The sequence below is a fragment of the Acomys minous genome, assembly GCF_964271855.1.
Source record: "Acomys minous genome assembly, chromosome: 7".
NCBI lineage: Eukaryota > Metazoa > Chordata > Mammalia > Rodentia > Muridae > Acomys > Acomys minous.
The window spans coordinates 54,713,907-54,726,270 of record NC_140488.1 but is presented as its reverse complement, the minus strand read 5'-3'; the positions used below and the strand labels follow the sequence as shown (position 1 = coordinate 54,726,270).

General features: G+C 33.4%; 1 protein-coding gene across 3 annotated transcripts in view; it reads left to right on the top strand.

Annotated features, from left to right (window-relative positions):
• DIAPH2 (diaphanous related formin 2) overlaps positions 1 to 12,364 on the top strand; it is a 696,864-nt gene that overhangs the window by 169,254 nt on the left and 515,246 nt on the right. For all 3 annotated transcript variants that reach the window (XM_084790930.1, XM_084790929.1, XM_084790928.1), the window contains one exon: positions 12,261 to 12,335. In XM_084790930.1, coding sequence (XP_084647056.1) covers positions 12,261 to 12,335 — 75 coding nt within the window. The remainder of the gene's footprint in view (positions 1 to 12,260; positions 12,336 to 12,364) is intronic.

Here is a 12,364-nt window from a genome sequence, read left to right as displayed (position 1 = left end):
GCTAGTTGAACTTATTATTTTTGAATTACTAACAAGTAATAAAAATTCACATTTTAATTCTACTATTCACTTTCATGATTTTTTCCTTTCAAATGAGTTTTGTAGTTGGAAATATACTGTTGTAGAAGATTTGATTTTGAAGAATAAGAACCCATTCCATATAGATTATCATTTCAAATATATGACTTCACACTTTTGAGACATCAATAAAAAGGATGCTACATAAATATGAATTACCACACAGTTCTCTGGAGATTTAAGAACCATGTTAGTTGCAGACTGTGAGCATATGTATAAGCATGGTGCTAGACTTTTCAGTTTATAGCTTACAACACACTTTAAATCACTTAAAATCATTCAGTTATTATTTTTAATTCTAATCTTTGTAATATCTTTCATTGTGGGAAGTTCATTTATCTGATCATGTTTTTGAATCTTGAGCCCTGAGTATATGATGTGGAATCATCTTTGACAGTGTGTTTCATCTTATTTGCCCTTCTTTTCAATTTTGATTACTCATAGAGCATTTAAATTACATTCTTTCACCTTCATTCAAATCTTAGACCTTTTTGAAAGAGACATCAGCAGAGGAAGGAAGAAGTTGGTCTCACTCAATTTATTGGAGATTCAGTATAAACAAAAATAAGGCAAACCACAGTGAGATAATGAAGTAAGGAAGTGTAGCAGAAGAGGATGAAATATGGAAGTCTGCAGCATTTTAGCTGAGTCAAGACATCTGCAAGGCCACACAAACACTGGGATTTTATATTAAAAGCCACTGTTAGATGTTCCCCAGATAGTTCTTAATAAGTTTTCTACCAGACTAAATATCAATTAATACTATAATTTTGAAGTGAATTTTAAATATTTGTATTTAATTAAGTCTCTCTCTTTTGATAATCACAGTAAGAACTTTCTGCTCTGAACAAGTATTTTATTAATTAATAGCTAAAAATAAAAACAGGTTTTCTTGGGTGTTTTATTTTTGTTATGGGGATGATGAATAGGATAAACGGGGTCCTATTATGATCCTCCTGCTTTATGTTTCAAGTACTGTGAGTAGAAAACTTTGCAGCAAAAAATGTATATCTACTTGTCTACACTGTTGGTGTTGTCTACAATTTCCCTTCTTTCTTGATGGACCATAGAATAAATAAAAATAAGATACCTTACAGATTTTTATTCTACATTTAAATATAGCCATTGATGCACTTAAGGTATAATTTACGTTGTGAAATAAAAACAACCATAAAAATTGGTATTATGTATTTGATTTGGAGGAAGTACTGGGGATTGAACACTATTCATTGAGCTATATTGCCAGCCTTCCCCTGGCTCTCTCCTCTCCTTTACTTTCTATTTTGAGACTGAACCTAAATACACTGTCCTTCACTCCATTCTTTAACCCAGGCTGGCCTTGAACTTGTTATACTTCAGCTTCAATCTTCAGAGTAGCCTTGATTTTAGGTCCTTGTAGCAAGCCTGGCTTAATTGGTGCTTTTTGCATTAGTTGTTGATAAAGAACTTGAATATGAAGAAGGTGTTCATATTCAAGAAGAAAAGTGCTTGTTTCTGATGGTTTTTGTTGTTTAGCATTGTGGCCTAAGAAAAGCTAGTCAACCTTTTTGTTTTGTTTTGTTTTTTAATCTGGAAGACTGAGTAATTTAGTATATTTTGAAGCTAGTAAACTACTCTTTTCACAGTGTGTTCTTTAGTACTAGTTTTTTTATACAATCAGGACAAATTTATTACAGCCAGCTTACTTGCCTGCTTACCTGCCTGCTGCAGTCCATCCTCCCTCCCTCTCTACCTACCTACCTCCTTCCTTCTCTCCCTTCCTCCCTCCCATATATATTGGCCTTTAACTGTCCAAAATGAGAAAAAAAAGTAACTGTGTTTTTCATAAGTGTTATGAACCTATAATCCTAGTACTTAGCCTAAGCAGGGAGATTATGAGTGTATATAGTTCTCTCCAATTATGAGTTACAGGCCATCCTGACATCTGCTGTCATAAAACCAAGATTAGACATGTAGCTCTGTGTTAGACTGCTTACCAATCATGTGCAAGGCTCTAGGTTTGATCTTCTAAGTACACATAACCATTTTTGATAGAATATATTCATTGCACATAGATGGCTTATTTCATAGTGATAGAAAAATAAGACTATGTTTACCTTAGTATCTGTAAGATAACCACTTACGGTTCCTGATTTGCTTAATGTGTGATTGTTGGTGATTTTGAATATCGACTGTTTAAGATTATATTTTTAAAAATGTTATTTACATCAACTGTCTCAGGAAATTGATATTTGTGAAAAGCTATAAAATTTCTGGTAAATAAAAGAGTAAACTCAAGATATCTAATGCATATCATGGTCACTACAGTAAATAATAGTATATTGTACCCTTAAATTATCAAGAAAGTACATTTTTACTGTTTTTACCACACGAACAAAATGATAGGGATATGAGAAATGTGTATGTTGTTAGTCTATAATGGACAACTATATGAATAAGTCATGTGTGTACTATGAATAGATACAGTTTTCTTCACTTAAAATACAATGAATAAAAATGTATTTTACTGTATGTATTCAGACAAAAAAGTACATAATCTCCACAGTTTCTTCCCATTTTAAGTTGATATATTTAAAACAAAGCATAAAGATTAACGCTGAGAAGACAAACTTCCTATCTCTAAAAGTCATGTTCTCAGTAAACAACATGCCATATTCAATCCACAAAGAAGACCCAAAGAAGTGGTTCTTTTTAGATGAATGTGTATGTATTCTGTGCTAAAAATATCCATGAAAATTAAGTCTCTTTGATCTTTGTCTACATAGCAACCATCATCTATAATGAATAGTTAATTACATGTTTTTCATATTGTGGTTGGTAGGTGAGAAAAAAGGTTGCATTTCTGTTTTGTGCTCATCAAAGAGCAATTGTCCTTCAACTTTCCTCACCTTCCTAACAGTGCAGGGAAATTCCTTTACCACTTGTTTACTGCCCAGCAGAATCAGATAGCATACTACACAAATTGGCTTAGGAAAAGGAGCTATTTGCCCGAGTTTTGTGCTAATGCCATTGTTTTTCCTGACTGCACTCAAGGACTTTATTTATGATAGAAAAACACTATCAGGTCTGTTTTGTTTTCAGGACTTGCAGATTAGGAGTGTGATTTTTTGGAATAAATTCATTTTAATAAAATTTAATGGAAACAATAAAATTGGATGTCCTGTGGAGTATATGATAGAATTTTAGCTATATTACTTTCTAAGGAAAATAAACTCATAGATTTTTTTCTTTTGGAAGTTAACATTTTATTGTGAATTCTAAAGGTTACATCACTAAGGCATCATATTTAGCAAGTGTCCTAACATAATTATAGTCACAGTTTCAGAATATTATGATGTGAAATGTGACTGTCTTTGGCTTGAATATGTGAAATGTTCTTTCCGCTTGGTTTTTCCCTATTTACTATAGACGGAAAATTCTATTTTCATTTTTGTTCACACTTTAAGTCATTTACCCCATTATGGAATATAACCTTGTATTATACTTTTTATAACAACTTTTAAAGGCAGGTGTGGAGAAAAATATCCCTCACTGCCTATCCTGTTGGTATTTAAAATAGATACAGTTAAAGCTATTTCCTAGACTATCTCCAGAGTAATTTACCCAGTGAAAAAAATTGATTTTAATAAATAGGAAAGTGCTGTCTGAGAGAAAATTTGTAGTTAAACTTGTTCTGTAAGGAGACTTTTGTGTGCAACTTGAGATATAACAGTATGTTGTTATAACAATATGGAAAGGAAATTTGTTTTTATCTAATATGATCAACTTGAAGTGCTGCACATTTTCTCCTCTTAAAGGTGTATGACTCACATTGGACATAGCAAGCTCTTGTCAGTGAGCCTGATGGAGAGAATAAATGCAGAGAGGAAGATGGGATGTCTTCTTTTGGAACTTCTAAGGAAATTGTTATCTATCATAGCATTGAAGTAAAAACCTCTGAGAGGCAAAGCTGGAAAATTGACAATTCAACCATTTTGTGAATCAGGCAAAATAAGTGGTCAGCAAGTGTCATGCTTCAAAGCTTATGCATAAATGTCTGGAAATGGTAGCACTGCATCAAATAGGTATATTATAATTGGTTAGATATAGGTCATGCATTAATATACAAAAGTGAATCATTTTAAGGAGTTCAATTGTCTACTGCTATTGGAATTTTTTTTCATGTAGACAAAAATGAGGGTAGATACATATTTTTATTTGCACTCAGAGCAAATACACATTACCATTGTATTCTTCTTTTGTATTTTAACATTTTCTTTTGATGGATGTATATTTGATAGAAGGGCAATTATGAAATTAATTTAGTTGAACAGAATATCCTTTAAAGATGCTGGAGGGATGGGTCAGTGGTTAAGAGTGCTGCCTGCTCTTCCAGTGGTCCTGAGTTCAATTCTCAGCAGCCACATGGTGGCTCACAACCATCTATAGTGTAATGTGATATCCTCTTCTGCAGATAAAGCACTCTTATACAATAAATAAATATTTTTTTTAAAAACATGGTGAAACAATGACGGTTTCCTTCTCTATTGTTTTGAACTACTGATCCATGAAGTAAATATACGATATTGTTTTGTTAGGTTATACATTGGTCTCATTTATTCATTTCTAGCTCTTTTTTTTACCCAAGTATATATAACCTAGATTGAGTTATATTTGCATTGATATACATCATGTCAGGAATATTGGTATTAAAATGAGATGCTTTTGTTTAAAAATTAGGAAGATTACTTTTACAATAATATTCAAGTTCCCTTAAACTGTTTGAATTAGTTGTTTCATGTGTTATGATGTTTGCCCACTTTCTAAATTCCCCAAGAAACTTTGAAGTATCAATCATTTTATTTGATGTTCCAGTGATGTGAGTTGTAGTGTGAGATTGCACATGGGATTAGAGCACCATTAGAGAGAAATAAAATCTTTTGTACAGAACACATAACACTCTATACTAGCCTTTAGCACCATACAAATAGTGATAAAGAGATGACATGACTAATATTGGATGCCTTCACATGAGACCAATTGCTTTTACAACTTAAGGGACCTAGTGTAGAACTTTCTAATTTTAGGTTTAACTCTTTTGAAAGGTTGCTATAAATCTAGAGAATCTAATCAAATTTAACATATGATCACTGTGTCATTTTATATTTGTGTGTATGTATAATAGACTCCTCTTTCCACCAAATATTAACACTATATTTACCTAAAATGCAGTGATCTAATTCAGAAGTTAAATATGTCATTCTGGACAAAATGTTAAAGTTTTGTGAAACTGAAAGATTGTTTTATGTTGATTTAGAAGACAATAAAATTATTCTTATTCCCTCATTTAATAGAATAACTAGATTTATAGAGGTTTTTTTTTTTTTTCTCTCATTCTACTTTGTCCTGGAGAAATCAATTTGGGAGTATCTTACTTTCTTCTGAACTTAGTTGTTAAATAAATTCTCTCTTACTTCCATTCCATGTAATGTTTTCTTTCCTTTGTTCATTTTGATGAGTGTAAGTGAACCAGTCTAAAATGTTGACATCAGAAAATTTGAAAGCTTGCGACTAAATCCTATTTTAAACTTTTAATATATTTTATTTTGAAGTATTAATATTTCATTAGTTTTTGAGAATTTTAAACATTGTATTTTATGTTCACCCCAGCTCCTTCCAGATCTACTTTCCTTCCCATATCATCCAACCATATGTTTTTTTCAATTATTGAAATCATTGAGTCTAATTTGTCCTGCATACATATTCTTGGGTGTGTGACCATCCATTGGAGCAGTATACCTAGTGCCACATAGTTATAAAAGAGAAAGCAACTGTCCTTTTCTAGGCAAGTAGCACTTATCAATAGCCCCTCAACTAGGGGTGGACATTCACGCTTGCATCCCCCACTTCATGCTGGATTTTTTTTCTATCCTGAGATAGAACAGGTCTTGTGCATACTGTTACAGCTGCTGTAGTTCTTATGTGTAGCTGCCCTAATGTGCCTGGAAAACACACCCCTTCTTGTAATCATCTCCTGTCTCTGGCTCTTGTAGATTTTTCAACTCCTCTTTTGAGATGATGAGCCTTGAGCCTTGGGAGGAGATAATGTAATGCAGATGTCTTATTTAGGGCAAAGTACATCACAATCTTGTATTCTCTGCCCCTTAATGAGTTGTGGTTATATGTGTTAATCATCTATAACAAAAAGAAATTTCTATGATGAAATGAGGTATATATTTAAACACTAAATCTCTTTAGCAGAGTAATAGAAGTACGTTCTCCTCTAGGGCCTATGACCCATTTAACTATAGGTTTTTGATTCTAATAATGATGCTTGTTACAGAATGCATATGTTGAGTGGCCCTCAAATGCAGTCAGAAAGTGTTTAGATATTAGCATGACACTTGTACTATTTTTGTACTAGTGAGCATATCTTTCCAGAGGAGTAGTTATTGTAGCTCACATTGCCAATCAAATTTCAGGATTATGAAAGCTAGCTTGTAGTGGTGAGGCTTCCAGATCACTAGAAGTTTGATTTTGCTGTGCTCTGTTATTCAAGAAGGTGGTATTTTCAGGAATATGTTTTTACCATCAAATTTGAAAATAAGTATTAACTCCACCCAGCTAGCATATATATATTTTGCAACTTGTGGTTAGAAATTTTATGTAGGTACTGTTTTCAATACAGCATTAAATGAACATGAAAAACCAGTTTCAGCCTGAGGTTGGTGGTGCTAGTCTGTAATATTTGTTGCTTAAGTGTCTCAAGCAGGAGGAATGCAAGTTCATGCAATAAAAACACACCTGCCTACATGACACCTGCACATGCATATATGTATATTCATAAAGAGTACACACACACACACACACACACACACACACACACACACACACACACACACACACACACCTGTGTCTATTCTCTTGTAAAACTTAAGCATTTAAAACCATCTCTGTGGTCTCACAGAGTTCAACCCATTGATGGATGGAGGAATGTTTTCTTAACTATTGAATAAGCTTTGGAAATTTTCTTTAATTTTTCATGTCTTGAATAACATACAAGATTATGCACTGTGTAGTAACTACTGCTACTTTTTATACATATGGTTAGAGTAATGTCTTAGGTTTACCAACAGCTGTGAGGAGGGTAATCTCTGAGTTTAAGATGAATATGATCTATACAGTGAATTTTAAGACACCCAGGGCAACACAGAGAAAGCCCAAAAACTTCAACTGAACTGAACTGAGCCAAACAAAACTGAACTAAAGAAAATGAAAGGAAAAACAGTCTTCGTGGCCTATTTTTCATCTATGAGTCCACCTTCTTGCTTACTTGTAGATGAAACATGCTGCCTGGATTTATGTTGTCTTTCTCTGTTTTGGTTTGTTTTTATTTTTCTGTTTTTGTTTTTTGTTTTGGTCTACCTTGTCCATTGAGAAGTTTCCACAAGCAGCAATTTGGATGTCTGTCATTTAGCTTCTCACGAGATTTATTTATTTATTTTTTAAAATTTATTTGTTCTCTTTAAATCCTGATTGTGGACTCCCACTTCTCCTAGTCACCTCCTCGCACACCCCTCTACAACATTCTCCTCCCTCCTTCTGCTCAGAAAAGAGCGAGATCCCCCATGGGTACCAACCTGCCTTGGCATATTGAGTCCTTGCAGGACTAGGCGCATCCTCAACATGGAGGCCTGACAAGGCATCCTAGGTAGGGGAATAGGATACAAAGGGAGGCATCAGAGTCAGAGAGTGTCCCAGCTCTAGTTCCAGGGGACCCACATGAAGACCAAGCTGCATATCTTCTACATCTATGCAGGGGTCCTACGACTCTTAATTTGAATAAACCTTTTGTAAAAAGAAAGCAAAAGAAGAAAAAAAAGTCCCCCAATTCCTTTAACATACTTTTTATTCTTCCCTATTGTTACCAAGCCCCTCCCATACCTAAAATTTGAGTGAAAATTTCAGTTACACTCTGAATCTCTTTCTTTAGTATTATTTCATTGATTTCTTATTAAACTCAGGCCATTAAAAACAATAATAAGATGGATTATAAAGTGCCCTACATAAACCAATAAACTAGACTGTAAATACTAAAGACATTTATATTGTGTTTATAGATATCAACTCAGTGTAGTTCTGTAGCAGTCCTGAATTCTTCAGTGATATGTTGTAATGTTAGTTACATGTTATACAAAAATGTGTACTAGTCCAATCAAGGGGTCTGTCTAGTTATTCTATACCTTTGTTAATAGTGACTCAGTAAAAAGGAAAGAAAAACATCTTATTCTAGGTGGTTATGGATGTTAACAAAAACATTTTTTCCTTCTGTTGTTTCTTCCTTCATTATTATTCTCTGTTTTTCATTTCTTGCACAAATTTGTTATCCACAGTGACTTGTATCTTATATTTTGTTTGAAAAAGCATGGGGACATTTATGTCTTAAAGTGCAATCCCTGAATCAGATTTTTATATACAGTCATCAACTCTATTCTTATACTTCTACATGTACCTATTAGTATTCTTTAAGGGCTGCAATGGATATACACTATAAAACTTGTCAGATTTACGTGCTTCAGCTATATTTCTATCCTGGTTCTGTGTCCTCTGGTTATGGCATTGTTTGTGGTTGTGAGATTGTATACAGCAGTCTAGAGCTGTTCTTAGCCTGTGCCTCACTTCCAAAATGGTTCCTCTACTTCTTCTTAACAAACCTTCTCTATGACTCCATTTTTAAAATTGTTCAAACACTAAAATAAATTTTAATCACATTCAAATACAATTTTCTGCCATCTCTCCTTCCCTAGGAACTGAATCCATAGTTCTTGTATAGGGCCTGACAATTGGAATTATTTGCACATTTACAATGATATTGATGCTGCTAGTTTGAGTTACATAATTAGCAGAACACTTACTTCTGGTGTTATAGTTCCTAAAAAACAAACAACCAATCAGTTCTGTAACCAAGCCAACATTTAATTGAGTTTAAACTGTTCCATTCTGTCTTTTTTGTCTCTGTGTTTTTGTTGCATATGTGTGCCTACGTAATGTCATTAATGTACGGAGAGAATATAGTCAAAGGCTACATATTGCTTGATGCCTGAAATAGAGAAATGGTGTTGGCAAGAAAAAAACAAAGGTGGTACTTCCTGAGTGCCTGAGAATCATCAGGGTACACCATGAATAGTTGAGCCCCCTACCAGGAAATTCCTCTTGGGGTCCTTGTCTACTTTAGAAACTCTGAAGAATCTGCCTAGGCTTCCTCTTCTTTTGGCCAGATGCATTCTCAGTTGAGACTTTTTACTCACTAATTTGTAATAAATAAATTTGTCTATTCACCCTTAACCTTCATAATTCTATTTTTTTTAAGTAATTTTCACTGAAGGAATCTAAAATGCTCTTAATAATGCATTTTGAAGTAATCTAGGATGTGTGGGTGACTGATTTTAAATGAACAAATGTAAATCATTCTCTTTTGTCAAATATTTTGGTAGATGAAGAAGCAATCCTAAAAATTTTAATAGCTTGGGGTATAAAGGAAATATGAGTAATATTTAGAACCAAACATAACTTCTAAATATTAAAATCGATGAAATCACTGATTTTTTTCTCAAACAACAAGGCAGATATTGGAGGCTGTACATGCAGATTTATTTGGCCTCCTATATTAAGATTGATCTATGTTATTGTTCTATGATGATATTTACAGATTTCTCTCTGTCATAGATTACATACAGCATATGATACTTAAAACTGATATCACTTTATATTTCTACCACTACCCTACTGATGATTAAAAGTCTTTAGACAAAAGAGCTTATTGCAGTAGATGTCTACATGCCTCAATTGAAAAGCTGCTCTCTGCTAGTTAACATTACAGTACTATGTTGATTTCTTCCTTTCATTATAGAAATAAAGGACACATTCATTTAAAATGAGCTTCTATATATTTTATGGATGTGATTGACTGGTTCTGAATAGCAACTGTTTTAAATGAGACCTTCTTCAGTATTTTTATGAATATCACTGATAATCTGATAGAAATATAGATTTTTGCTATGTTGAGGGTTAGAATCCTTGTCCATCATGTTAGCTGGCTAGCAGGCATGGTACTCGAGCAGTAGTTTAGAACTTACACTTTGATCCAGAACGTGAAGTAGAGTGAGCTAACTGGGATGTTGTGAGGTTTTTTAAACTCCAAAGCTTGCCCTACTGTGACAGCCTTCACAGAACAAACCACGTATCTTTATCCTTCCCAAACAATTCTACCAGCTAAGGACCAACGTATTCAAATATGTGAGCTAATAAGCCATACTCATTATTCACCAGAGAAAGTTTGAAGATTAGGTACTATAAATATACAGATGATTTCATTATATAGTATAGAGTATCTGGGTAGCACATGAACCTCAGTGGTACACTGTTTACTTGGTATGTATGAGGCTAGTATTTTAGTCACAGTATTGCAACATTTGTATATCTATGTATGTAGTACAAATTCTAATGACTATTTTACAAGCATTTGTATTTCTTTAGCTTTGTGAAACATGAGATTGCATACTTTTTAACCACCTAAGTTTCTAAATTTAAATTAGCAAATATTTATTGTTTACAAATATGTCATCTATTAAATGTAATAGGGACAATGAATGATAGGGAAATGACTGAGAAAATATTCTGTTTAGTAAAGTTATAATTCAAATGAATTAGTAAGGTATATGATAAAAGTCATGCCAGACATCAAGGGATAAGGTTACATAGAGGCATGAGAGAGAGACAGAGAGAGAGAGAGAGAGAGAGAGAGAGAGAGAGAGAGAGAGAGAGAGAGAGAGAGAGAGAATGAACCCACATTTGGTTGAAGATTTGAAGATTTACAGGGGATTGAGAGATCACTAATGATTAAGAATGGTCATTTGAGAGTTTGAGGTTTTGAGAGATGATATTGTATTTTTCTTCCTGTAAGAAAGAATAGATAAGCCAACAAAGGAAATTCTGAGAGAACACTCAGAATTGATCACTTGTCTGATTTTATTGGTAAATAAGTTCTTAGGCTTGAAAGATACTTTGAGGTTTGATGAAAATATCAGGCTAAGGGATTGTTGAGGCAATCCAAGTGGAATTTTGGACTGAAGAATGTGGCTAAATGTTAACAGTCAGATATTTTAAATGTGAAATGAACAGAAGAAAACAGTGAAGCTACCCCTGCTGGGATTCTTCTGTCATGTTAAGATAAAGTTAACTAGTGTTATATTAGGTGCTAGCATAAACAATGAAAGGAACAGAGGAGCTTTTGGAGAAAGCATTGCAGAAGAAGAAGCATTCATAACTAGATACTCAATGGTCTAGTGTTCTAACACAAATGGTATTTAATTTTCTGTTATTTTCTCAACCCCACTAATGCATTTCCCTCCTACAAAGGTTATGGAACATTGGAAACACAATATTTAATATCTCTGGAATCAGGTCTCTGATAATCCTTCTTATATAGCTCTCTTTATGTTTAGTGTTCTGTTAAGGTAGCATCTTATAGGCTCTTTCACTGGCTATGTATTAAGAACAGCATCCTGGCATTTCCAAAAGTTGTATTACTTCATTGTACCAAAATGCTAATATTTATGTAATTGGTTATCTGTTATCTACCTCTTTATTTGTAGGTGGTAGGCTCCAAGAGGATACAGACTTAGACATGTTTCCCATTATATGTATGCTAAATACATGCTTGGTACCTTGTAGATGCCCAATAGCTGTTTACAAAAATGAAGCAGAATAAATGAAAAGGTTAAAGAGAATGACAAGTCATTTAACCCTGTATTTCACATTTGAAGGAATGAATGGATAATGGTGTTATTAAGAGAATACTAAAGAGTAGAGGAGGAGTTGATTTTGATTGAATATAGTGTGGGAGATAAATATATCATATAAATTCTGGATGAAGTATATGAAGTTGGTGAAGTATCTTATGCAGTGTAAGGGCATGGAGACCATGAAGAGAGGTTTAGGATTTAGATGAGGATATCAGCATCATCTGCAAAGTCTAGCCTTTTATCAGAGGGATAAGAGAAAAAAAATAAGATAACAACTGTAAGGCAGAATTATTATTATTATTATTATTATTATTATTATTATTATTATTAAACAAAAATACTAGTTTTATATTATGTTCTAAGTATCAAAATTATTCATATGTTCTTTTCAATTTTTAGCTGGGTTAACAACTTTGGCTATGAAGGCCTTGGACTCTTACTGGATGTGTTGGAAAAGCTTCTGGACAAAAAACAGTAAGAACAAACTTTTAAAACCTTTTACA